Source organism: Elephantulus edwardii, unplaced genomic scaffold (genome assembly GCF_000299155.1).
Source record: "Elephantulus edwardii isolate Elephantulus edwardi_28Jun2011 unplaced genomic scaffold, EleEdw1.0 scaffold00002, whole genome shotgun sequence".
Lineage (NCBI taxonomy): Eukaryota > Metazoa > Chordata > Mammalia > Macroscelidea > Macroscelididae > Elephantulus > Elephantulus edwardii.
This window is the reverse complement of record NW_006399752.1, coordinates 33,020,554-33,045,202: the sequence shown is the minus strand read 5'-3', so window position 1 is coordinate 33,045,202 and position 24,649 is coordinate 33,020,554. Positions and strand designations below refer to the sequence as shown.

The following is a 24,649-nucleotide window of genomic DNA, read 5'->3' as shown; positions in this document are numbered from 1 at the left end:
AAAGAGAGTGAGCCATCCTCTCTATCCCTGGAGGGGGGCAAGCCGGGCTAAGTGACAACAGTGAAACCTACCAGGCCCCCCCTGGGCCAGGTGACCTGTGTGAGAGGCACTAAGGCTGGGGTGTTGGGCCCATGCTGAGTTCTGAGGGTCTCCTGTTGGGTCGAGAGTAAGCCTTTAATTCCACTCACTTTCTCACAGCTGATCTGGAGACAGGCAGCTGCGCACTGGATGCCTCTTGCAGTGGCCACTTCCCAGGCTCACACCAGGATTGCCTCTTGTCCTGGGTTGAGGGACTGTGTGGAGAATACCCCAGACTATGAATTTCCAGGGATCAAAGGGAAGTTAGGCAGGGCAGTCCCAGGTCAGAGCCTGTCTCAGCATGTCTCAAGTGGCTACCCAGGCTGCTGGGCACAGAGGCTGAGCTGCTGTGCGGAGGGACAGAGGGCACACCCTCCTGGTGCCAAGGGCAGGGGAGGAGAGAGAGAGGACACCTTGAGAAGGCGGGAAAGGGGAGGCCTGTGCTCCATGCCCCCACACCCAGCTTTTTTAGAGGATGGCTTCTTTGGCACAGGTCTTGGCACCTGCATTTCCCTCTCCATCAATACCCTCTCCAGTTCTCTGTCTTGTGAACCCTTATCGTTCAAAGCCCAACACAAAGTCCCCGCTCCAGGGCGCTGGCAGCCCCAGGGCCAACCCACGTCCCACACACATCACCTTGAATCATAACAGGCTGCTTCCTTGTCGTTGTCCCCAAAAAGTGTCCCGGAGTTCCTGACAGGCAGGGGTGGGTCTGACTCACCCCACGGTTGGCTCACAAGATGATTGTAATGCGTGCACCATGCCCCCGCGTTACTGTGGGAAGAAGGGGAGGGAGGGGAAGGGGACGGAGGAAGCTTGGAGCAGACCCGCTCCCTGCGCACCTTCTGCTCGCCGCCGCCACACCCGCCCGCGTTGGGAGGCGCTGGGCCCGCAGGAGAGCCGGCCGGCCTGCAGGAGGCAGCGGCGCCGCGCTGACGAGGCCCGGGCTCTGCAGGTGGCGCGCCCGGCCAAACACTCTCACCTGGTTCGTGTGGCAGCGGTCCAGGGAGAAGCCCCGCCCACCCGGCGCACCTGACCCCGCCCTTGCGCCCTGAACTTGACTCGGGCGGCTCCGCAAGTGGAGCTCAGCGGATTTGCCGCCGCCCCAGCCATGGGGAACAGCGCCGGCCGCAGCGACTTCGAGTGGGTCTACACTGACCAGCCACACACACAGCGGCGCAAGGAGATGCTGGGTGAGCTTGGGCGCAAGATGGGTGGGCGTGGGCCAGACAGGGACCCTGCGATGTGTGGAGAGCGCGGGATGGGGAGCCGGGTGAGTGAGCCCGAACCCGGCGCTCAGAGTTGGATGAGAGTTAAGATGCTCCCTCTCTGGTCACTGTGCTGGATGAGCTTGGCCAGAGCCATCGGTGGGCACCATACTTCCTGATGCAGAGGGTTTGCGCCGCGCCCACTCCCCAAACTCAGGGTTCTCCCAAACCCACCACACGCCCATGGTGTCTCCTATCTGGCAGAGAGCCCCTGGGGGGTGGGGTGGGACTGTGGTGCAGAGGAAGTCAATGGGGTACGTGTTGGTAGCAGGACACGACCCTGCCCACACGAAGACACCGGGCACTGCGCCTCCGCTGCAGCCCCCGGGCGCCTGCTGAGTGCAGACCGTGCAGACCTCCTGATCCTCTCCGCTGGCCAGGCCGGGCCACAAGGATGCAAGTGCACTCTCGAGAGTTCCCTTCGCAGTGCGCTCGGAGAAGGAAGGCCTGGTGGCCACAGGTGCTTTTCCAGAGTCCAGTTCACCTCAAGCGAGCGCCTCTCTGATGTTAAATGTCGCTTAAGGCGCTTTGGGTCTCCAGGGGCCCCATTCTGCTAGTTCACCGTCCCGCTGTGTCCTGCCAGGCAGGTTCTTTCTAGGGATCTGTCAGGAGTTTTCACTGGGTTCAGGACCCCCGCCTTTATTCCACAAAGATCAACCTGCTCCCCAGCACCACTTCGCTTTCTTCCCACACCCTCTCCAGCTGCTGGCATTAATAAACCGTCCAATCTTTGCCAATCGCATTGTCAAAACAGTTACTCCTCCTCTGTGGGGTTAATCTGCATGTGTTTGAAGCCTGGGTTTTCACACTTCACTTGGCTCATTTTGGCTTTTGTACTGATTGCTTACTTGTTAATTGTCTTGGACGTTCTGGACGCTTTGAAACCTTTGTCAGTCTGTCCAGACGGTGCAAATGTTTCCCTCATTGAGGGTTTGTCTTTATTGTCACAGTGGCTTTAGTATCAGCTTTAAAATGTGGCTTCATTAGTTTTTTCTCTTCGTAATTTTTGCTTTGATGCTTTCGGGTCACACCCCAAAATATGGAGAAGCTCAGCCTGGTGTGTCTCATGCTTGCAGACGCCGATGGAGCGTGTTCAGGGCTGTGGTGACCAGAACAAGCTTGGGTTCCCGGGCCAGAAGGCCTGGGGGAGGTGTGCGGTTCTTCTGGCTTTTCTACTGTGGCTCGTTCTCATTTTTGTCCAACTGAAGCTTGACTCACAGCTGATCCTCCAGGAGGTTTTTAGCAGCTGTAAATCCCACAGAGGAGATTGCGCTTCTTCCTTCCACACAGCTGCTGGTGGATTTGAACTGCTGGAGTTTAGGTTAGCAGCACAGCTCCCTACCAGGCCCCCAGAGTGCCCTAGAATGTGGTGAGCCATTGAGTCAGAACCAACTCCTAGCTGACCCTCCAGCAGGTTTTCAGAGGGAGTTAATCACACAGCAGGAGAGTGCCCACCCTTCTCCCATGGAGCAGCTGGTGGATTGGAACCGGAACCGTGTGCCTTTGGGATTGCAGCTCGGCTTCTTACCATCAGGCTCCCTCTGAGGCGAATCACATTGCTGTTAGGTGCCATCAAGTCTACTCCGACTGGTAGCAACCCCGGGTACAACGAAAGGAAGCACCCGATCCTGTGCCACCCTCATAGGCATGGGCTGCTCCGTCTCACAGAGGGGCTTCCTCATTTCCAACAAGTCTGTTTCTCCCAGCTTAATGCTCTCCTCCATGGGCATCGTGTCCATGGCAACGAGTCCGAGTATGTGACCTTTGTCCAAAGAGGTGAGCCCATGGGTTGGGGTTGAGTTGAGCTCTGTAGGGTGTTGTGGTGACAATGTTAACTACCTCTAAACCCGTGAACTTTCCGGGATGCGGCCCAGGTGGGAACTTGACAGTTCTGCCCACATTTTCTTCCCTTCCCTGCTCTGTCCCCAGCTTCTCACACGACTCATTGTCCCAGTCCCCATGTAGAGGGCTGGGAGAGTCCCGGCTCCCACAGAGCTCAGGGTCCACAGAGCAGCCGTGTGACTCTCCCTCAGATCCCCCTTGATGGGTCTGGACAGCCCGGGCTGCAGCCTCAGTGTCCCTGTCTGCAGAATGGGCGCTCTCATCTCCAGCTGGCCGAGTGGGTGATGAAGTGAGATCTTGCATGGGACGGTGCCCAGCGTGGGCCCTGGCAGTCCAGGACACAGGGAAGGGACTTTTTCTAAAGAGAGAAGTTCAGGGGCCTGGTGCCAATCTGGGAGGCTTCCAGGAAGGAGGGGCCAGGAAGGACTGGATAACTTGGAGGTGAGGCAAACCATCTTATCTAAAGCCAGGGCCAGCAACACAAGTTGTCAGAGGCTGGTCTCCAGAGGTCTGCATCCAGCACACCTCCCTATTCCTCTCAGTTTTGAACTAAGTAACCCAGAGTGTCCACTCACTGCATCTTCCTCGTTGCCTGAAGTCCTTTCTACCTGACCTCCCCTCGTCTGTGCATCTGGGCTTGGGGCACATCCACTTCCTGTTGGGCAGCCACCTGAATGCGCCCATGAGCCTGGCTGACCAGGTGGGGACCCCTCCCCAGGCTTCATCCTCAGGAGACAGGAGTCTAGAGCCTGGCTTTGGTGCCATTTTTCTGGAGAACCCCAGCACCCTGCTCATTAACTCTGTGACCCTGGTGACCTCACCAGCAGGAGATGTGCAGGTGAGCTCCACGCCCCCAGGGACAGTGCTTCCCTGTGGAGCTGTAGGCAGCAAACGAGGTCATGGAGAAGAGTTTCGGCCATCCCTGGATGCCATTAAGCTATTTCTGATTCGTGGGTACCATGCGTGCTGTGCGGATGCTTCACTGCATGCCTTCAGGAGTACAGTCTTCCCACCTGCCTGTGGCTGGACTTGACCTTCATTTACCCTTCTCCTAGTGGCACATGCAATAACCATTTCTATTACCAAGGGCTCAGAGAGGGTGCTGTGGTGATAAGACCCTCATCTTGGCCTTTCCCCAGGATGGACTGTCCATCATTTCCCCGGTCCCCATGCTGTCCCAGAGAAACGTGGCCCAGAGAAGAGACAGCAGAGTGGGTCTCAGAGGCACAGGCTTGCACAGGGCCCCAGTCTGGGAGCAGTGACTCCTGTGGCTGCCTGAGCCAGGATCCCCAGCCCCACCCAGGTGGCTGCTTGCTCAGGCGAAGCTTCGAGGAGCAGTGAATTTGCAATAAAGATCCTAATCTCGGACTGGGAGGCAGCACCTACCCAGAGCTGGCCCCAGGTGTTCTGTAGCTGGGCCAAAGTCCATGGCCAGCCCTGCCTTGGGTGTGGCCGCTCCTGGGCACAGGGCCCAAGGGAAATGGGGTCCCACTGCAGCCCTGAAGACCCATGGTTCCCCACCCTGAAAGGACAGGAACACAGCCAGGCAGACTTTGGTCCCATCAGAGATAATGCCCAGGCTCCCAGGCCAGTTAGAAGCAGCCTTTGGATTTGGCTTTCAAAGAAAAAGAGCTTTGTGATACTTCCCCCCCCTTTTTTAAATTATGAAAATAAGACACGTACATGGTAAAAAACATTCAAATAATCAAAGGAAAGCAGAGCAGGAAACCAGGAAGCGAAAGCCCGGCTGGCATTATTTGATTAGGGAAGGGCTGGTGGGACTCTCCCCACAGCCAGCGTGGACTCCCGTGCAGGACACTGGGTACCTGGGCTCAGAGATGCTGCTTCAGGGTGGGGTGCAGCAGGGTCTCTGTGCCCCCTTGTCCCTGCTGAAGTCTGCATGTTGCCTGATCTTCTTCCACCAGGGTTGCTACAGGCCACTCCTGGCTGATGTCAACCTGGCCTCGAGATCAAAGACCAATGCAGGGTGCACCCATCTTCTGCTTCCTGGGGTGGCCTGAGCAGCCTGGCCAGAGTACAGACAACCCTCCCTCAGAGATATTTTGCGTTTGATGCCAGACCACCGCAAGGAAGCAAATATCACAAAAAAAAACAAGCAACGTGAATTGTTTCTTTCCCAGTGCATGTGACGTTTTGTTTGCACCATACCGTTGTCTGTTCAAGAGCCCAGGTGCATTCCATGGCTGGCCACAAACTAAAAGATGGACAGTGAAAATCCACAACCGTTCTGTGGGAGAATGATGGGCAGCCTCCTTCCGCAAAGATACAAGGATGGTCCTGATAATCTGATGGAGACCCTGTGAGCTGAAGTTGGCAGTGCGCTGGGTTTGGGAGTACAGCCTGTTAGCTGCTCAGTCGGAAGGCTGCAGATAGCCTGAGCGTGACCAAGGTGGACAGAGTGCTGCACAAGCACGTGGTCTTGAAAAATGGCACCGAGTAGACCTGCTGAGTGTCTGGCTGCAAACCTGTGGTTTGTAACCAACTCTACTCTCTGCAAAGTGCATTAAAGCCAAGTGTAATAAAACAAGGTGTGGTTATAATGAGACTTCTCCACAAGTCAGTGTATCTCTGGTCAGAGGTAGGAGGCCAGTGATAGCCGGCTTAGAGTTCAGCTGTCCTGGTGGCACGAGAGGTCTGTGGTCAGCTGCTGTGGGGGTTCCTACACCCCCAGAGGTCATGTGAAGGTCTAGGGGTCAACCAGGACGACCCCATGGAGCAGTTCTGCTCTTCCCACAAGTGGACCATCATAGGTCGGAATCAGATCTTTTCTTTTTGATTGGCTCCATCTTTGGTGTGCTTGGCTGCCAGTGGAAAGGCTGCAGGTTCGCATCTACCCGGAGAAACCTCAGAAGAAGAGCGTGGCCTGGGCTTCTGACAGGTCGGCTGCTGAGAGCCTGTTCTTCTTCTTTTTTTTTTTATTTTAAGAGCTCAGGTGCCCTACTGGCAGGAAGCTGCACTGCAACCCCAGAGGTGGTGGTTGGTGGTTGTTGTTGTTATGTGCCGTCGAGTCGCTTGCTACTCATAGCGACCCTATGTACAACAGCCCTAAACTCCGCTCTGTCCTGTGCCAATCGCACTGTCTCTGACACTCACATCCCAATTATCCCAGTCACTGAATCAATCCACCTCATAGAGGGCCTTCCTCTCCTGCGCTGTCCCTCCACCCTCCCAAGCATGATGTCCTTCTCCAAGGACCTGTCTCTCCTCACAACCTGTCCAAAGTATGTTAGACGGAGCCTCAGAATCCTTGCCTCCAAGGAGCCACCCGGTTTAACCCTTTCCAGGACAAATCTGTTTGTTTTCCTAGCAGTCCATGGTATTCTCAATACTCTTCTCCAGCACCACAGCTCAAAGGCATCAATTCTCCTTCTATCCTCCTTGGTCATTGTCCAACTCTCTGATGCATAAAAAGTGATTGCGAAGACCATGGCCTGTATCAGAGGTATGTGGGTCAAATCCACCAGATGCTCTGCTGGAGAAAGAGGGGCAATCTCCTCCTGTACCAGTCAGATCTGACTTGATGGTATACACAAAAATAATAAAAAATAAAAACAAATTATTTTTTTTATTATTTTTGTGTGTGTACACCGTCAAATCGGATCTGACTGGTACAGGAGGAGATTGTCCCTCCTTCCCCAGCAGAGCATCTGGTGGATTCGAACCTCTGGGAGGAGCCTGTTCTTTTTGCACACACACACGGGGTCACCATGCGATGGGGTGGACTCTGTGGAGAAGTACTTTTGGTTTTTTTCCAGGAGCAGTGAGCTTTGGTAGCCATGCCCCACAGCATCCCACGATAACAGCACAGGAAAGTCATGCTCAGAGTAAAAAGGAGGAGCTGTAATCCTGTTTTGGGTGGAGAGATGTGCAGAGGTGCCTGGGTAGTGGACAGAAGACGGGCGACTCCTGAGGGACCTTCTCCTGCACCTCGTTATGATTTGATCATGTCTCTCCTGCTCAGATTCTGCCAGGGCCTCCTTCACAAAAGTCCTGCCTCTGGCCTGACTACTGGGCCTCCTCTGTCCTCCTTCCTCACTTACCCTTCCTCCACCTGCTGTGTGGGATTCACCTTCGTCTCCCCCCATGAACGGGAGAGTCCTTTCCCCTGGCCTTCATCTGCTGACCTCTGCTCCTCAGGCCTCAGCTCCAAAGTCCTTTTCTCAGAAACAGGCCCCGACACCACTCTCACAGTCCACACATGTGAGTGAGGGGCTGTAAATGTTTACTAGAAAGCCCGGGTGTGTAGTGTGGGCCACATCAGGTGGTGTAAATTCTTCCGTCATTGCCATTTCAAGCTCCGTCGTATGTCACTGAAGCATGCCCTCGGGGTGGTGTTCACAGAGCCCACACCTCCAGCCTCCCCAGCACCCCGTCCTGCTCTGTTGTCATTGATTTGCTTTGTGCTCCTGCAGGTTGGGGAGCACTTTCCTTATAACCTTTGGCTGCAGCCTCCCTGGGTTTTACTTCTTCACTGGTTTTTGTGGCATTTAGTCTGGTCCAATCTCCATTCAACTCTGAGCTCCCTCAGGGTGAGGGCAAGTCCTGCTCGTGGCTGGGACCTGGCACAGTGTCTGCGACACTGGCTCCTTGGGAACCAGTTATGGATTTGGCCGTAGAAGGAACCAGTGTAGGGATGGCTGTCCCCCAAAGCAGTACTGCTTCCCCTGTTGTCCTGCTGTCCTGCCATCCAACCTGCCCTCAGCCTGCTGCTGTTTCCCGGGGTGACCCTTGCCAGTCTGATGGTTGACAATATCCCATTTTCATTCATAGTTCTAGCCAGGCTGATCACGTCAATTATTCCTCCTTTAACTTCCTTTTTCTTTTGTGAAATTTGTGTTTATAGTGTTAGCTCATTCTTCTCACAGTATTTCTTTTTCTTGATTTATTATTGAAATATATTTTACCAACTCTGTTTAAGGACTAGGGAGAAGGTGACCCCAAGTCTTGATCCTTTTAGTTGCTTCATGTGCCTATGAAAGCTGGACAGTATCTAAGAAAGACCAAAGAAATTATCTCTGGAATTGTGATACTGGCCAAGACTTTGGAACATACTGTGGATTGCTGGAAGAATAAACACATCGTCCTGGAGGAAATGCAGCCAAAATGCCCTTGAGAAGTGAGGATGGTGAAATGTCGTCTCATAGACGCTGGGCGTGTTGTCAAGCAGGGCCAATCCTGAGATTCTGCTGAGAGAAGCAGAAGGTCCCGGAGGGAGAAGAGTTCATGATGGATTGACACAGTGACTGCAGCATCGCCCAGCCTTACGGAGGTGGGCAGGCCTTGGCTCTGTTGTCCAGGGTGGTGCAGTGAGTCAGCCAATTGGACGGCACCTGACAATAGCCCTTAGCTTGCCACTTGTAAAAATGTCTTTCCGAGTCAGTCTATACTCTTTAAACACTGAGCACTCAGCTCAGCTCAGCGCAACTCCACTCGCTACCATCTGGTTCGAGCCCTTGAATCATGTGGGAAGAGATGGCCTGTCACTCTCACTCGGAGCTGCTGTTGGGTTCCAGCGAGTAAAGAGGCCCAGCCTCTGCTAAGCAGCGTCGCTCCGCTCCCCGCACCTCTGAAGCTGCCTCCTCCATCTGAAGGGGACCGTGATCCTGTCCTCTGGTTCTTGCCACGCATCCCCTGAGCAGTTGACAGCTGAGGTGCCCACGCCCTGTGGGTGATCAGTGACCAAGGTGCCCACGTCCTGCGATCAACGGCCGAGGTGCCCACATCCCATGGCCAAAGTGCCCACATCCTGCAGGTGATCAACGGCCAAGGTGCCCACATCCCACAGGCGGTTGACAGCTGAGGTGCCCACGCCCTGTGGGTGATCGATGGCCGAGGTGCCCACGTCCTGCAGGTAATCAATGACCAAGGTGCCCATGTCCTGTGGGTGATCAACGGCCGAGGTGCCCACATCCCATGGCCAAGGTGCCCACATCCTGCGGGTGATCAACGGCCAAGGTGCCCACATCCCACAAGTCGTTGACAGCTAAGGTGCCCACGTGCTGCTGAACAGTCAACAGGCCATGTGCCCGTTTTACGTAACCTCCCAGTGTCCATCCTGATGTGTGTGCTGTGTTCTCCACAAGCTTTCACTTCTTGTCCTTTGATTTTTTTTAAAAGTTTGTGGTGAAAATATACGTAAGTAAACATTTGCCGTCTCAACGTTTTCTTTTCGGTGGCGCTGGGGGCGTTCTTCACGCTGTAGAACCATTCTCCGGAGCCTTTCTCCAAACCTTCCATCAGCATGGACACAGTCCCCTGCCCCCTGAATACAGCTCCTTCTCTTCTCTCCTGCTTCCTGCCCCTGGTCGACTGGACGTCTCTGGTGTCTAGATATGTGCTTGTATCTTTTCAATGGGGTCCTGCCACTATCCTCTTGCCACTGACTCCAGGTTCCTGCTTCTGGGGCTAAGCACATCTCCTGCAAGTGCATATTGTACCGAGTGCATCCACTCGTCTGGTGACAGATGTTTTCCTGGCTTTCACCTTTTCGCTGCTGTGAAAAGTGCTGTCAGGAACATTGGTGGCCAACTCTTTATGTTGTAACAGTTTATAGGGGTGTAATTTACATACCATCCAGTTCACTCATTTTAAGGGCGCAGTTTGGTGTACAGTGTTGTGAAACTATCTTCCTCACCCCATAAAGGTCCTTTGTGACTCCAAGTCACTCCTCCTCCCCAGAAAGGACCCACACCCCATGGTTGTATATTAAAAATCCTCATCCTTAAGATTTCAGCACAAGTCTTGTGTGTTTGTGTCTCTCTGAGAGACAGACCGTGATGTGAGGCACACATGGTAGTCCTCCCGCACTCCACCTGGGCCTTCAGCACTTCCTGTCATCGGCAAATATTTGTCCCCAGGATGAAAAGCAGGTTTATCGAGAGGTGGGTGAGGAGTGAGGAGGCCACATGTGGCGGCTCCTGGAGGCCCTTTGGGCCCTTTCACCTGGATTTTGTCCATCTCTGGCCTCCGAGCGTCTCCCACACTGACTCTTGAATTGATAGGCTTGTTTTTTGGCTTAGAGACTGAAAAGGCTGTGGGAAGGTGGCTTACCAAAGATTAAGGTTAGAATTGGAAGAAAGACATCTAGGAAGGAGGAGATTAAGAGAGCTTTGGGTGTCTGTAAGGAGGGAGTAAAGATAGCCAGCCTGGGGTCAGGGAACCGGGAGAACAAGCCAGACACTGGATCCCTCCGGAATGGGGCTTGCACCGAAGCTTTTCCTTCTTGTCCCACCACGTGGTAGTGCCAATACAGAACAGCTTTGTGTCAAGTGGGCCCAGGCTGAGCCTCTGTGAGTGTGTCCTCTGACTGGGTGTATGAGGGGTGGAGTTTGAAATCACCAGCTTCCTTCCTGGGGCCATGGCAGGGTTGTCATTTGGTGGCATTTGGCCTGCCGAGGTGGTGCAGTGGTTAAGTGGTAGGCTGCTACCTGAAAGCCCGGTGGTTTGAAGCTGTCGGCTACATGGTAGCAGAAGAACGGGGCACCTTAGGATTTACAGGCCTGGGAACCTGGTGGGCAGTTCTGCTCTGTCCCAGAGGGTCACCAGGAGCGGGAATGGACTTGACAGCAATCACAGGAAAGTGTGGGTGTGCCGTCCCTAGGCAGTGCCAGGGCCCGGGTGCAGCGGGGCCCCACGGGGAAGTGATGAGGACCCCATGTCCTCCTGGGAGTCCTGCTGGAGATGGGAGAGAAGCTGGGCCAGGGCTGGGGCGGAGGGGCTGCTGGCTGTGAGGAGGATCGTGCGCCCGGGGACCCTCTTCGGCCACCTGCAGAGGGCGGAGCCCAGCAGCCTTCTTTACCCCCCTGTCGTCTTCCCTTGTTGGCCCAGCAAAATGTGCCAGGAGAATTTCTATGAGAGCTGAAGGTGGCATTCTAGAAAGTTCCGCAGACTAGGGGGTCTGACTTTTCTCCTAGCAGGCCTGCCTCTTGCCCTGCTCTCTGGGGTCTCTGTGAGGACACTTGCTGTTAGCATGCAGCTTCTCTGGATTTGAGCAGCTCCCTCACCCCGGGCCCTGTGAGAGGCCTCGTGTCTGCAGTGTTCCTCCCCAACCCGGCCTGATGTCAGAGACCTTAGAATGACTGGGCGTGCACGCTGGGCCGGGGGCGTGCTGGGAATGGCTCAGATCCCTGATGCTCTGCGGACCTTTCCTGGGAACAAGAAGTAGATTGTCCTCCTTAGCTCTGGACTGGCCACAGAAAGCAGGCTGTAACTTTGTCTTTGGTAGAACCTCAATTTCCTCATCTTTAAAAGGGGTCAACTCACCCCCAGGTCAGGACGGTCTTCCCGTCCCCTCCTGCTGAAGGCCTGGAGTCCGGATCCAGGACCTGCTCCAGCCAGTTGCTGTGGCCTTGTCCCCTCCCCAAGCCTCCCTGGACCTCATAGCCCTCCTTTCTGTGTCAAACCTGGACACATGACTCCCAGGAATGACTGTGCTCAGGCCTGTGGTCCCTGGTTTGAGTGCCTGGGGGTCCTGTCCATCTGTCTTTGGTCCCAATGCCATTCGCTGTGGGCTCCAGCCTGTCCCCTGAGCAGAGCCCTCAAAGCTCCTCTTCTGCTGTCCCCAAGGGGTAAGGTCACCCTAATGTCAGAGCCTGGTCAGGCTGGTGCAGGTCCTGGAGGTCTTGTCAGGTGCCAGTGGCTTGGAACCTCTGTGGTCTGCGCGGCTTCTCAGCTGCCCCTTTCTGCATCTCCTGCCGGTTCTCCTCCTGTCCAGAGAAGATAATGCTTAAGGTGCCCAAGCCAGAACTTCGTCCTCCTCACACCCATCCTGGCCTGCGCCCGCACTTCACTAGAAGAGACCTGTGTGCCGGGCCAGCAGCCTCAGGCATTGCTTGGCCTCTCTGGAGCCTCGGTATCCCCTGCTCCAACCTCTCCCTTTCTCGTCTCCCTCTCCATGTCATCTGGTCCCTGACCAGCTGGGACTGTCCTGCTTGGTCCTGTGGGCCGTGTTCTACCTTCTGCCTGTGACCTTGCCAGTCCTCAGTGACTAAACCCTGCCAAGTCCTTATATCCAATCCCGGCTGTGTCCAAAGTCCCACTGGGACAGCACTGTGTGTCCATCCTGGATGTCTCCCCAGAGTGTCCCTGGCCCCCACCATGCACCTGGAGTCTCTGGAATTAGAAATCAGAGAGTTTTGTTTTCCTTGTGAGAGCTGATCTCCAGGTGGGTCAGCTCAGTCCTGAGGGCAGATGTGGTTGGACAGGGTCAGGCAGCCTCCTAAGAAGACGTGCGGTGCTGGCAATGTCGTCCCTCTCTGGCAGATCAGTGTCTCCATCTCTCCTGGCCCAGGCCACCTCTGCAATCTCCCATGGGTTCCTTTGAGGTCCTGTTCACATGTGCTTCCAGGGCCCTAGGCAGGTGTCTGAGTCCTGTGCTCAGAGAGGCGGCTGCTGGGACCAGGCTTACAGGCCCTGCTGGGTTAACACCCCTCCTAGGACCTCAGAGGAAGGTGTCTGAGTGTGGGAGGGGGAGCCAGGACCCATCTCGGGACCTCGGAGGGACATGCCTGAGGGAGGGAGGGAGACCCAGGCTCTTTGTGGACAGTACCTGTATTAGGATATCTGAGGACCGGGCCTGAGTGTGGGGCAGGGACCCAGGTCCCACAGCGATGGCACCTGTCCTGGACAGCAGAGGGACATACATGACTGAGAAGTGGAGCCCGGGTCCCACGGGGAAGGCCTCTGTGCTGGGTTATTGGAGCACTTGCCCATGGGGTGTGGTGGCAGATCCCATGGGAATGACACTTGTCCCAGAACATTTGAGGGACATTCCTGAGTGTGAGGTGGGGACAGACCAATGGGACAGCAGCACCTGTGCTGGACATCTGAGGGGTGTTCCTTCCCATGGGGTGGGGACCCAGGCTCCACACTTTCTGGACTGGGGATTCCACCCGCTGTCCTCAAAGGGAGTAGGTATGGGGTCCTCAGCTAGGTGAGCGGGCTGCAGCCTGGCTGTGGATTCTGGGGAGGCATAGAGTTGTGGGGTGGCCTGAGACTGGTGCTTGTGAGACAGGCTGGCCCCCCACAGGGGACAGATGAACAGGAGACTTTTTGCTTCCATACTACATACTTCTGTCCGGTATCTGGGTCCCTGAGTGACTGAGGGTGGTGGTTGGAGGGCAGAGGGATTGAAGAGATAGCTGAGGCTGGGAGATGTTGGGCAAGGATGAAGGGGCTCTCCGAAAGTGGGCTGGACAGGGCTTGGCTTTCTGCCCCCAACCCTCCCCTGCTGCACCACACTTTACCTGGTGGGTAAGACCCATGACCTGGGATGAGACAGTAGCCACTGTCCCCTGTCACAGAGGTTGGGCCTCACCTCCTAGTTGTGTATGTGTGTGCTGGCTCCTTGCCAAGAACTGCAGGTTGGTTCCCATTCACCTGTCTGCAGCTCACCTGGCCCAGGTGTGGACTGTCCCAGAACCCTCACTCCTGGGTTGGCCTCCCTCTAAGGGGATGCAGGGGTCAGTGCAATGCTGGGAGCAGGTAAGCTGGTGGCTGGGAAGTGGAGAGGGGATGTTGCCCAGCTCCCAGAATTCAAATATCAGGTTTTGGATGCCATTTCCCTGGGGCCATGGGCAGGTTCTTGGCTATCAGCTGTTTGGTCCCCAGCTGCATGCTGGGAGCCTGAAGTGGTAGCTTACCTGGGCCCCCGGGCAGACGTGAGCTGGCCTTGCACCCCACTGCCTGTCTACCCTTTCTGAGTGGCAGATGGATGGCTTGTGCTCTTTTGCAAATAGAGCCATGTTGGGGGGGGCCTTCATATAGGAATTGGGGAGCAGGGAGCAACTGCACACGGGCCACTCCTCTGTGGCTGGTGCTAGCTGGAGGGGAAGGCGAAGGGGCACTGTACTGCCTTGACTTGGCTCCTGGCCTCACAGTCCTGAGTGAGCCTCTGTTTACTGTGGTGACAAGAGACCACAATCTATTACCATAGTTCTAGAGACTGGACTCTACCCATTGCTATGAATTCACTGCGGCCTCATGCAGATCCTGAAGGACAGCTGACAGCCTCTCAGAGTTTTGTGTTTTTTTTTTTAAAATTAATTTTAATGAAAGTTTACAAAGACTTAGGTTTCTAGTCATTCATTGTTGCACTTTTCTCCCTGCCCACCCCGTCCCTCCCCAATTCACTCTTCTCCTTGAAAAGTAAAAGAAAAACTCTTTCATTATTATGCAATCCCTCCCCCCAAGTCCACTCCACTGTGCAATCTTCATTCTGTATAATAATACCCAATCTTATAGCCCTTTTAAACAGTTCTCTCCTTCATCGGTTTCAATGCAGTATATATAATTCCTTCCCTCCTTCTCTGTCTTCCCTTGACCCCGATGTCAGTCCCGTTTTACAACAGTGGCCCTATGCAATATTTGTCCTTTTGTGACTGAGATATTTCACTCAGCATAATAGTGTCCTCCAGGGTCATTCATTTTGCATAATATTTCATGAGTTCCTGTTTTTCAATGCAGCATAGTATTCCATTATGCGAATTTACCAGAGCTTCTCTATGCATTCATTTATTGATGGGCACTTGGGTGGTTACTAGCTCTTTGCTATTGCAAACAAAGCCACAATAAACATGGGTGTGCATATATCTGCTTGGGTGGTGGTTATGGTTTCTTCAGGGTAAATACCCAGTAGTGGAATTGCTGGGTCAAATAGTATTTCTATTTGCAACTTTTTGAGAAAGTGTCATACAGCCTTCTGTAGTGATAGCACCATTTTACACTCCCACCAACAGTGAGTAAATGTTCCAGTTTCTCCATAACCTCACCAGCATTTGATGTTTGCTGTTCTGTTAAATTGGGGCCTTCTAAGAATCAAATCCCTATGCACATCCAAAAACTTCTCCAACAGGGTAAAAAGGGAAGCCACAGATTGAGGGAAAAAAATGTTTGGTAATGACATGTCAAATAAGGGACTTATATCTAGAATTTATAAAATACTCTAGCACCACGAGATAAAGGTAAATAACCCAATTAAAAAATGGGCACAGGATATGAACAGACACTTCACCAAAGAAGACATTCCGAAGGAGAACAAGCACATGAAGCCTCTCAAGGTTTTTAGCACTGCCCAGCTCTACAGAGGCAAACTGCCATGCTGTTCTCCTGCAGGGCGGCTGGCCGGATACAAACCACCAACCTTCTGCTTTGCAGCCCAATGCTCCATCCACTATGCCATCAGAGCTCTAGAAAATGTGGGTCTTAGGAACTCAAATCAAGGGGTCAGCAGAGCTGGCTTCCCTCTGAGGCCCTTGCCAACTATGAGGGTCTAGCTATGGTCCCACCTCCATTGCCTAAACTGGGCATCACAGTTGGACAAAATGATAATCCAATAATTTGGTATAATCTATTTTTTATTTTATTAAATTTTATTAGTTTTAATGAACATTTACAGGGATTTTGGGTTTTCATTCCTTCATTGCTGCACCATTCTCTCTACCCTCCTCCCCAGTTTGTTATTCTTCCCCGCCATCCGAGTGTCTGTTTTAATTGTCCAATTGCCACAGTGCTTGTCAAAGTCAGTTCTGATTAATCTCCTTTGTCGGTGAGTCCTTTGCCATTCCCTATCACTCCTCCCTGAGAGAGACTTCACCCTGATTCATAAGGGAAAGGGGATGGCGTATTCTCTTAGCTACTTCCTGCTGAAAAGGGATGCTGTGGGTTTCAGGGTGAAGATCTTCTCTCACTACTCTAAAAGGCCCCTTTGGCAGTAGGAAACACATAGACTATTATGGAGATTGATTTTGGAATTTAGATGCACTGTTATTAATTGTGCTTAGCCGTACATGTTCATATCCCTGAAGATGTATCATGGGGGGGTTGCAACCTAGAAGACACAAATATAACTAACAAGTTATAAGTACATGAGTCAAAAATTATGGAAAAGTAAAAGAAAAGATTCTTTCATTGTTTTACAAACCCTCCCCCAGGTTCCCTCCACCGTGTAGCCCTCACTCTAGACTCCTGTGATGACAGAAATACCTAGTCACATATCTCTTTTACACAATTTTCTCCCTCCTCTGTTTCAGTGCAGTATACATTATTGAACACATCTTACTCAGTCTCTCCCCAACCCTGAGGTTAGTCCCATTCTACAACAGTGGCATCATGTAATATTTGTCCTTTTGTGACTGGGATATTTCACTCAGCATAATGTTCTCCAGAGTCAACCATTTTGAATAATATTGCATGAGTTCCTTGTTTTTTAATGCAGCATAGTATTCCATTGTGTGAATATACCACAGCTTCTCTAGCCATTCGTTTGTTGATGGACACTTAGGTTGTTTCCAACTCCTTGCTATTGTGAACAAAGCTGCAATAAACATGGGAGTGCATATATCTGCTTGGATGTCAGCTATGGTCTCTATTTAAATCTCAGCTGATGAACAATTTGCATTCCATTTGCAGTCTCTGACCTGTACTACAGTCAGAGGTCAAGGATGCCTGACGTGGGCGTCTTTGCTGTCATTGGTTGCTGCTGAACAAACTCAGCTGCGGAAATCTCCAGGCCCACAGACCAAAGCTTGAGCAGTCCTGAACACTGTGCACCAACAGTGGCCTGCTCCCGCCCAGGCGTTTGTGTGTGGTCACAGGCACTGTGACATCAGTCATGTCCCTCACTGACCTCCCCAAGCGTTACCAAGCATGATGTCTTTTTCCAGGGACTGGTCCCTTTGGATAGTACATCCAAAGTCTATTGAGACAGAGTCTCTCATCTTTGCTTCTTAACTGCAATTTCCCGAAGACAGAGTTCTTTCAACAGCCCAGAGTATTTTCAGTATTCTTTGTCAGCACAATTCAGAGACCTTGATTCTTCACAACCCTGGTAACCATCAAAGAATGTTTCTTTCATACTACTTGTTGTTGTTAGGTGCCATGGTCTTGACGATGACTCATAGCGACCCCGGGAACCACAAATCTGACCCTCGTGCTGTCCTGTGCCAGGCTCATAGCTCTAACTCATGTTACAATCACCGTGTCAGTCCATCTTGTCGAAGGTCTTCCTTGCCTTCTCTGACCCTCCACCTTTCAAAGACTGAACCCTCCCCACAACATGCCCAGGTACGTGAGACCGAGGTGTACCATCTTTGTCTCTAAGGAGCACCCTGGTTGCCTTCCTCCAAGATACACTTGCTTGTCCGTTTGGCTGTCCATGGGATATTCAGTACTTTTCTCTAACACCACAGCTCAAAGACAGCAATTCTTTTTTTTAAAAAAATTTTTATTGTATTATTTTTACTTGTACTGTCAAATCAGATCTGACTGGTACAGGAGGAGATTGCTCCCTCCTTCTCCAGCAGAGCATCTGGTGGACTTGAACCACGTACCTCTGGGATTGTAGTGCAGCGTCTTGCCACTAGGCCACCAGAGCTCCCTAAGACAGCAATTCTTGTGTCATTCCTATTCCCTGTCCAGCTTTCAGATGTCTATGAAGCAGTTGAAAATATCATGGCTTGAATCAGGTCCACTCCAGTCTTTAAGTGGACACCCTTGCTCCTTAGCATTCTGGAGAGGTCCTTGACAAGAGATTCCTCCAAAGCAATACATCTTTTGATTTCTTGATGGTGTTACCATAGATAATGATTGTGGATCCAAGGAAAAGGAAATTGTTGACAAATTTCATCTTTTCTCCATCTATCATGATGTTGTAATCAAAGACTGTTTCATCACTCGTTATTAGAGAAGTGTGAGTCAAAACCACAATGAGATGTGATCTTGTCCCAGTAAAAACTGCTGTTGCAATGAGATAAAAAAAATAAGACATCAAATAACAAAAGCTGGCTAGGATGTGGAGTGGTTGGAACTGTCATATATTACTGTGGGAGTGTGAAATGGTGAAACCACTATAGAAAGCAATCTGTTTCATTAGAAAGTTGGAAAAAGAAATGCCATTTGATTCAGCAATCTCTCTCTAGGTATGTATCACAAAGAAATAATCACACACCCATGCTTGTTACATCATTGCATTATAGCAATAAGATGGAAAAAACAAAGTATCCACCAACAGATGAATGGCTAAAGAAATGGTGGTATGTTACACAATAGAATATGATGTATCACTGAAAACTGCTCAAGAATTTGTGAAATAGTGCACAATATGGATGAAATGAATATAAATCAGGCTAAGTGGCATAAATCAATCAGAAAAGGACAATTACAGCCTAACACCACTAATGTAGAAATCTGGTGAAGGTTTACACAGGGACAGGATCAATCTTAAAGGATTAGCAAGGATGAGAAGAGCAAAATTGATTTATTACAATGTTTTTAACGCATTATATATTGCCTTTCCCGTCACTCAACATACCTATTTATGAATTTTTATTGTGCTCTTCCTTCCTTCACTGGTAATCACTCAAAATTCATTCTATCTTCATGCAAACCTTTCCATCACTATTTGTCGTGGTAGTCCTGGCCCAGAGTAGTCCTTCTGTGGCTGCCTTCTTGTGCCTGGTTAAAGGCAGGACGCGCTCGGGGTGGTTTGCCACTGTAGGCAGCGTCTAGAGCTCTTTCTCCATGGTGCTGATTTCTTTGTTCCATTTCCATCTACCTTTCTGCATTGAGTTAAATTTGTTGATGGTTTTCTTTATCACTTCTTCCATTGCTGTTGTTTCCGTGTTTTCTAAGTCTTTGTGATCGTTCTGTTTCCTTTTGATGAGAATGTTGACTACTTTTTAGGAATGTAGGGGGGAAATTACTATTTCATTCCCAATTCTAGACCAGTTCACTTTATCCTGAAGACTCCCTCTTCATGCAGACATCCTGTAACTATGTTTTTTTTTTATCTCCTCTTTTTTGCTTTGTTGTTGTTGTTCTGTGCAGTTGAGTCCAGTACAACTGGTGGACAACAGACCTAACGGTGCTCTCTCCTTTGCCATTCTCACCATCTCTGACATACTTATTTTTGGTCCTTTGCTTTATAGGTGTCGTTGTTTATGAACTGACACCTCTCATTTCCTATTTTGATTCTTGTTTATTTATTCTCCTTTATATATTTCTGTATCTGGGTCAGTTTCTGAGATGTAATGTATGCTAATTTCAGATGGTTATCATCCTGTTTGCTGTTTTCCAAAGAACTACCTTTAGGTTTTCTTGGAAAGTTAATCTAGTTTTCACAATTGATCTTAGTTTGTGTTACTAGAAGTGTCCTAGTTTCACCCTTGTATCTGAGGGACAGTTTTTCTGGGCATATAATCCTTGGTTGGCAGTTTTTTCTCCTTTCAGAGTTTTATATATGTCTGTTGACTGCCTTCTTTTCTGTGTGGTTTTTGCTGAGAAATTGGAGCTTGATCTTCTTGGTTTTCCACTGGAAGCAACTCATTGTTTTTCCTGAGCTGTACTCAGTATTCCTTCTTTTTTTTAAAAAAAATTTTATTTTATTTCATTATTTTTTTGTATGTACTGTCAAATCAGATCTGACCGATACAGGAGGAGATTGTTCCTCCTTCTGCAGCAGAGCATCTGGTGGATTCAAACCGTGTACCTCTGGGATTGCAGTGCAGCTTCTTGCCACTAGGCCACCAGAGCTCGCTAATATTCCTTCTTTGTCTTTAGTTTTGGGAACTTTGATTATGCTATGCCTTGTGTTCTTTTTGGGCCTGTTACATTTGTGGTTTACTTAGCTTCTTGAATGCACATTTTTAAATTTTCATAATGTTTGGGAAATTTTCTTTCAGCAAATCTTTGTGACCATTTCTCCTGGGCTTTTTTTTGCTTTTCCTGTACTGGAATTTCAATTACATATATTATTATCTTGATGTTGTCCCACATAATTCCTATGTTTATTTTCCACTTTTTTCCTGATCGCTCCTTGAATAGATTAGCAGTGAGGGATTTGTCTTCCACCTTTTTACATCTACAGTTCCTTAGTTTAGATCTGGTCTTCTATATGTGTTCTCTATTTCTGATAATTTAGTCATCTGATGCAGGGTTTAGATTTGCTGTTTTTTAATTACTTCTCATTTCCCACTGTTTTATCTATTTGGTCTTCATAGCTGTTTTTTTTTTTTTAAAATTATATTTTCTGTGTTTTTCACATTCTCTAGAAGACGTTTTCTTCCTCTGAAAGGCTTTCTTTGGTCACTTTTTGGTGCCCTTATCCTGAGTCTTTGAGGAGTTTGAAGTTATCAGTTGCCCCTAAGACATTGTATTGTTTTGTTTGGATAATCCTGGTTACACAGCACAAGCGTGTTGTTTTGCTTGCTCAATGGGTGAGTCTGAGTGTCTTCTGGTGGGTTTGCTAGAGGAAGGCTGTGAGCACACAGTTCTGTTAGCTGTTTGTGTAGAGCGGTAGAAGGCAGACGGGGCGAGGGTTGGTTGAAGCCTGTAGTCTGTCAGGTGGAGCAGAAGCTAGTCTGTATTCTTCCGATGGTGAAGTGGCAGAGGGATCTGTGTGTCGTCAATCAGGAGAAAGAAAAAAGGAAACAAAACCCAAAGAGAACAACAACAAAATAAACCCAAACCAAACCCCAAAGTGGACATTATAAGATAATAGAAAACCCCAAACTAATAAGTATATGAAAGGAAAGAGAATCCTAGTAAAAAAGCCAAAAAGAGGAAAGACAGACAGGGAGAAAGAGAGAATGGCCCAGAACACATGAGAGACAGAGAAGAGACAGTTGGAGTCTTTTCTTCATGGTGCTTATTCTGTTTTGTTTGCCTTCTGTTATCTTTTCCTCTTTCTCTTCCTAGAATGAACTTTTCAATGATTTCGTTTTACTCAATCTACAACCAATACCCCTGGTAACAACAGTCAAGAAATCAAAAGGCATGCGTGCTGCATTTGGATAAATCTACTAAGGACCTTTAAAGTGTTAAAGAGCAATGATATCAGCTTAACGATTAGGGTGTTTTCAATTGTTTCTTATGTATCTAAGAATAAGAGAAGAATTGATGGGTTTGAATTCTGTTGTTGGAGAAGAGCACTGAATATCCCTTGGACTGTCAAAAGAACAACCAGCTGTGTCTTGGGCAACCAGGGGTGCTCTTCAAATGCAAGGCTGAGGAACCTTGGTCTCACGTATGTAGGGCATGTTGTCAGAATGGCCAGTTCACGGAAAAACATATCAAGCTGGGAACTGTGGAGGGTCAGAGAAAGAGAGGAGGCCCCTCAACCAGAAGAAATAACACTGTGACTGTAAGGGTGGGCTTGAACATATCAGAGACAGTGCGGCTGGCGCAGGATAGGGCAGGGCTCAGATCTCTCGTTCATAAGGTCGTTGTCAAGTTGAGATCTCCTAACAACAACAAAGATAAAAATTAAACAAGCAAACAAAATAGGAAAAGCAATGGGAAATTGAAGATGCCTCCCTTGGAGGGGGTTGGGCTCAAGAGCTTCCGTCACTGTGGTGGTGGAAGGCAGCAAAGTGGCCGGTCTGACAGTTGTCCGGCAGCCCACCGAAGTCGGGGCTGTCCTATCTCTCTCTGCTGTAAGAATGGCCCTCTCTCACAGTTCCAGGCATCTGAGCCTTTGGACACCCCTGTACCCATCTTCCTGGGCCTGCTGATGCCAGGCCTTTTGAAGGTGCCCTGGACTTCAGAAATGTCTTCTCTATATGTGAGGAAGGCTGTGAGGATGATGAATCGTGGAATTCCCTCCCTCTTTTTCACCCCATCACCACTGCTCTGACACTTTGTAGTTCTTATAAACACAAGTTACCTCTTTTTGTGTAAGCGAAAGAAATACCGTCAAGACTGAGGAAGACCCGTAAACTTAGGGGCCACGTGAGCCACGACCACGGCTGCATCAGGAAGCACCGGAAGCACCCTGGAGGCCGAGGTAATGCTGGTGGCTTGCATCACCACAGGACCAACCTTTGACAAAGACCATCCAGGTTATTTTGGGAAGGTTGGTGTGAGACATGACCACCTGAAGCGGAATCAGAGCTTCTGCCCAACTGTTAACCTTGACAAGTCATGGACTTTGGCCAATGAGCAGACAAGCGTAAATGCTGCAAAAAACAAGACTGGAGCTGCTCCGATCATTGATGTGGTTTGATCGGGTTACTACAAAGTTTTGGGGAAGGGAAGGTCCCCAAAGTAACCAGTCATAGTGAAGGCCAAATTCTTCAGCAGAAGAGCTGAGGAGAAGGTTAAGGGTGTGTGTTGGGGGGGCCTGTGTCCTGGTGGGTGAGGCTGTGTTAATTACATGGAGGTTGGTTAATGAAATGTTTTCTCCTTAAAAGAAACCAGCCAACCAACAAACAATAACACACACACACACACACACACACACACACACACACACACACTACACAGCTGACAAGGGCTGTGGGCAGCATCCTACAGCCTACCTTGGCCCTGGCCTCTACAGACTGGACGGTGATGTGAGTAGTTAACAGGGCACCTGCTCAGAGCCCATGGGGCCCAGATCTTCTCGAGGTCACCCCATTGAAACACTCAGGATCCCAAACGCAGTGCACACATGGACCCTACCGCCCTGTGGATCTAGTCAGGTGACTTCCTAGGTCAAACTCTGGGGTCAAAAGGCCAGGCCGATCACAGAGGTCGGTGGCTGTAGCTGGTCTAAGGCACCCTGAAGTATGGTGAAGGAGATGCTGTGGGGTATGGGGTTCAGACCTGACACAGGACTGACCTCAGGACTGGATAGGCTGACTGCCCATCTGGTATGGTGTGGTTAAAAGATGAGGTACAGGCTGGTGGGTGCTTGGGTGCTGAGGTATAGACAGTGGGCCTTAAACACTGACTCCCTGGCCAGGGTGCAGGGGGACATTGTTACCTTCTGGCCAAGAGGCCTGGGATAACAGGACAGGGGACTTTGTTTCCATTTTTGAGGTCTGGACCATCTGGTAGAGATAGACAAGACACATCTCTTTTAACACTGTGCACTGGGGAAATTGAGCCACAGAGTTGGGGGGAGTGCACTAGCCTGCCCGGGCTTCTGGGCATCTGCTGGGCAGCAGGGCAGGAGATCAAGGGCCGAATCTGTCCAGTCCCAAGGAGAACCTCTCACCCCTCTGTGTCCTGTGTGCCCCATCCATGCCTCTGGAGGCCCCCCCCCCTCACCGCATCTGGCCTGGCCATTGTGGGAGCTGAGTCACCTTCACTTTCCAGTAAGGCCCTGGGCAGCTGTTGGGTCAGGCGAGTGCCACTGCTGGGAGTAATGGATGGACAGGTGACATGCCTCTTGCCTACAGAGCTGGAGAGGTGTAATTGGTACTGTCTGGTGCCTTGCCGTGTTGGGGATGCCTGTCCTCTGGGGTGGAGACCAGGATGTGGCCTGAGGCTAGCATCTCCACAATCTCCCTGAGGGGCCTTCCCTGCCCCTTCAGCTGCTTGTATCTCTCCCTGGCTGCGGCGATGGCCTGGCTGGTGGGGTGTTTCACCAGCGGAGCCTGCCTGTCATGTTCTTTTCATCCTCTCCCATCCCATGCATGAGGGACTGAGCTGTCACCCAAAGGGCCTGGTTGCTGACCCCAACAGAATGTCCAGGGACCCTCCTATCCTGGAAGCACTGGAAGGGGCTGGCCAGGCACAGGGAATGGGGAGGCTGCAACCCCTGGCCACCAGGCTTACTGATAGAGGTTTCTGGCCTCGATTTCCCCACATCCATCCCTGAGAACTGTGGGTTTGGACCCTAGGGGCTGGGACCCTGGGTGACTGAGACCCCCACCTGGCCCCTCTTGCACCTGAACACCACTGCTCACCGGAGACACCCACCCCTCCCACCGAGCAGCCCCAGGGGGTTCTAGGAGGTCCAGAGGACTCTCTAAGCATCTAGGCCCGAGCCCTCTCCCTGCCAGGTTTGTCCCTGCCTGCTGACGCTAGAATCTGACTGCCTCTTGGTCTGGAAATCTGGCCCAACTCAACCAACTCCCACTTTGTTTTTTCCTTTTCTGCAAAACAAAGTGCAAAAAAGTACAAAGGATACTATAACAAGCACCTGCCACCCGAAACAAACACATTCAATGGTTATCATGGTTCCTGCAGACTGTTTGTCCAAGAAACCATGATGCTGGTGACAAAATGGGGTCCTCCGCCCTGCCCCCAGTGCTCCGCCCTCTTAGCGCCCAGTCCAATGTCCACGTGGTCCCACTTGGGCTCTGGCAATGTCAGCCTCGCTCCTCGTCTTGTGTGCTCCTGGAGGGCTGTGTGGAGGGGATGCACACCCACCTGCCTCTGTGGGCCCAGGCTTGTTCCTCGGCTTAGACCCCAGTGTTAGAATGATGGTGACAATCTTTCCTTTCTAGGACCTCCAGGGACGAGGTGGTAGGTGCTAGTACAGCCTGTGGCTGAAAGAACTCATGGGATGAGAAAGAGAAAGAGGAAAAAGGAGATGAAAGTTGAGGAGGGAGGGAAGAAGGATGTGGAGGAGGGAAGCAGGAAGGGGGAAAGAGGATGGATGAGGCCTAGAGAGAAACAATTGGGAGGTAAGAAGATGGGAAAGGAGGAGGAAATGGGAGGGAAGAGGGAAGAGGAGG

At 50.9% G+C, this 24,649-nt stretch overlaps 1 protein-coding gene across 1 annotated transcript in view; it reads left to right on the top strand.

The window, feature by feature from the left end:
* The first annotated feature begins 1,184 nt into the window (after positions 1–1,184).
* Positions 1,185–24,649, top strand: part of DEGS2 (delta(4)-desaturase, sphingolipid 2) — a 27,125-nt gene continuing 3,660 nt past the window's right edge. The window contains exon 1 of the mRNA XM_006879070.1: positions 1,185–1,271. Coding sequence (XP_006879132.1) covers positions 1,190–1,271 — 82 coding nt within the window. The 5' untranslated portion in view covers positions 1,185–1,189. The remainder of the gene's footprint in view (positions 1,272–24,649) is intronic.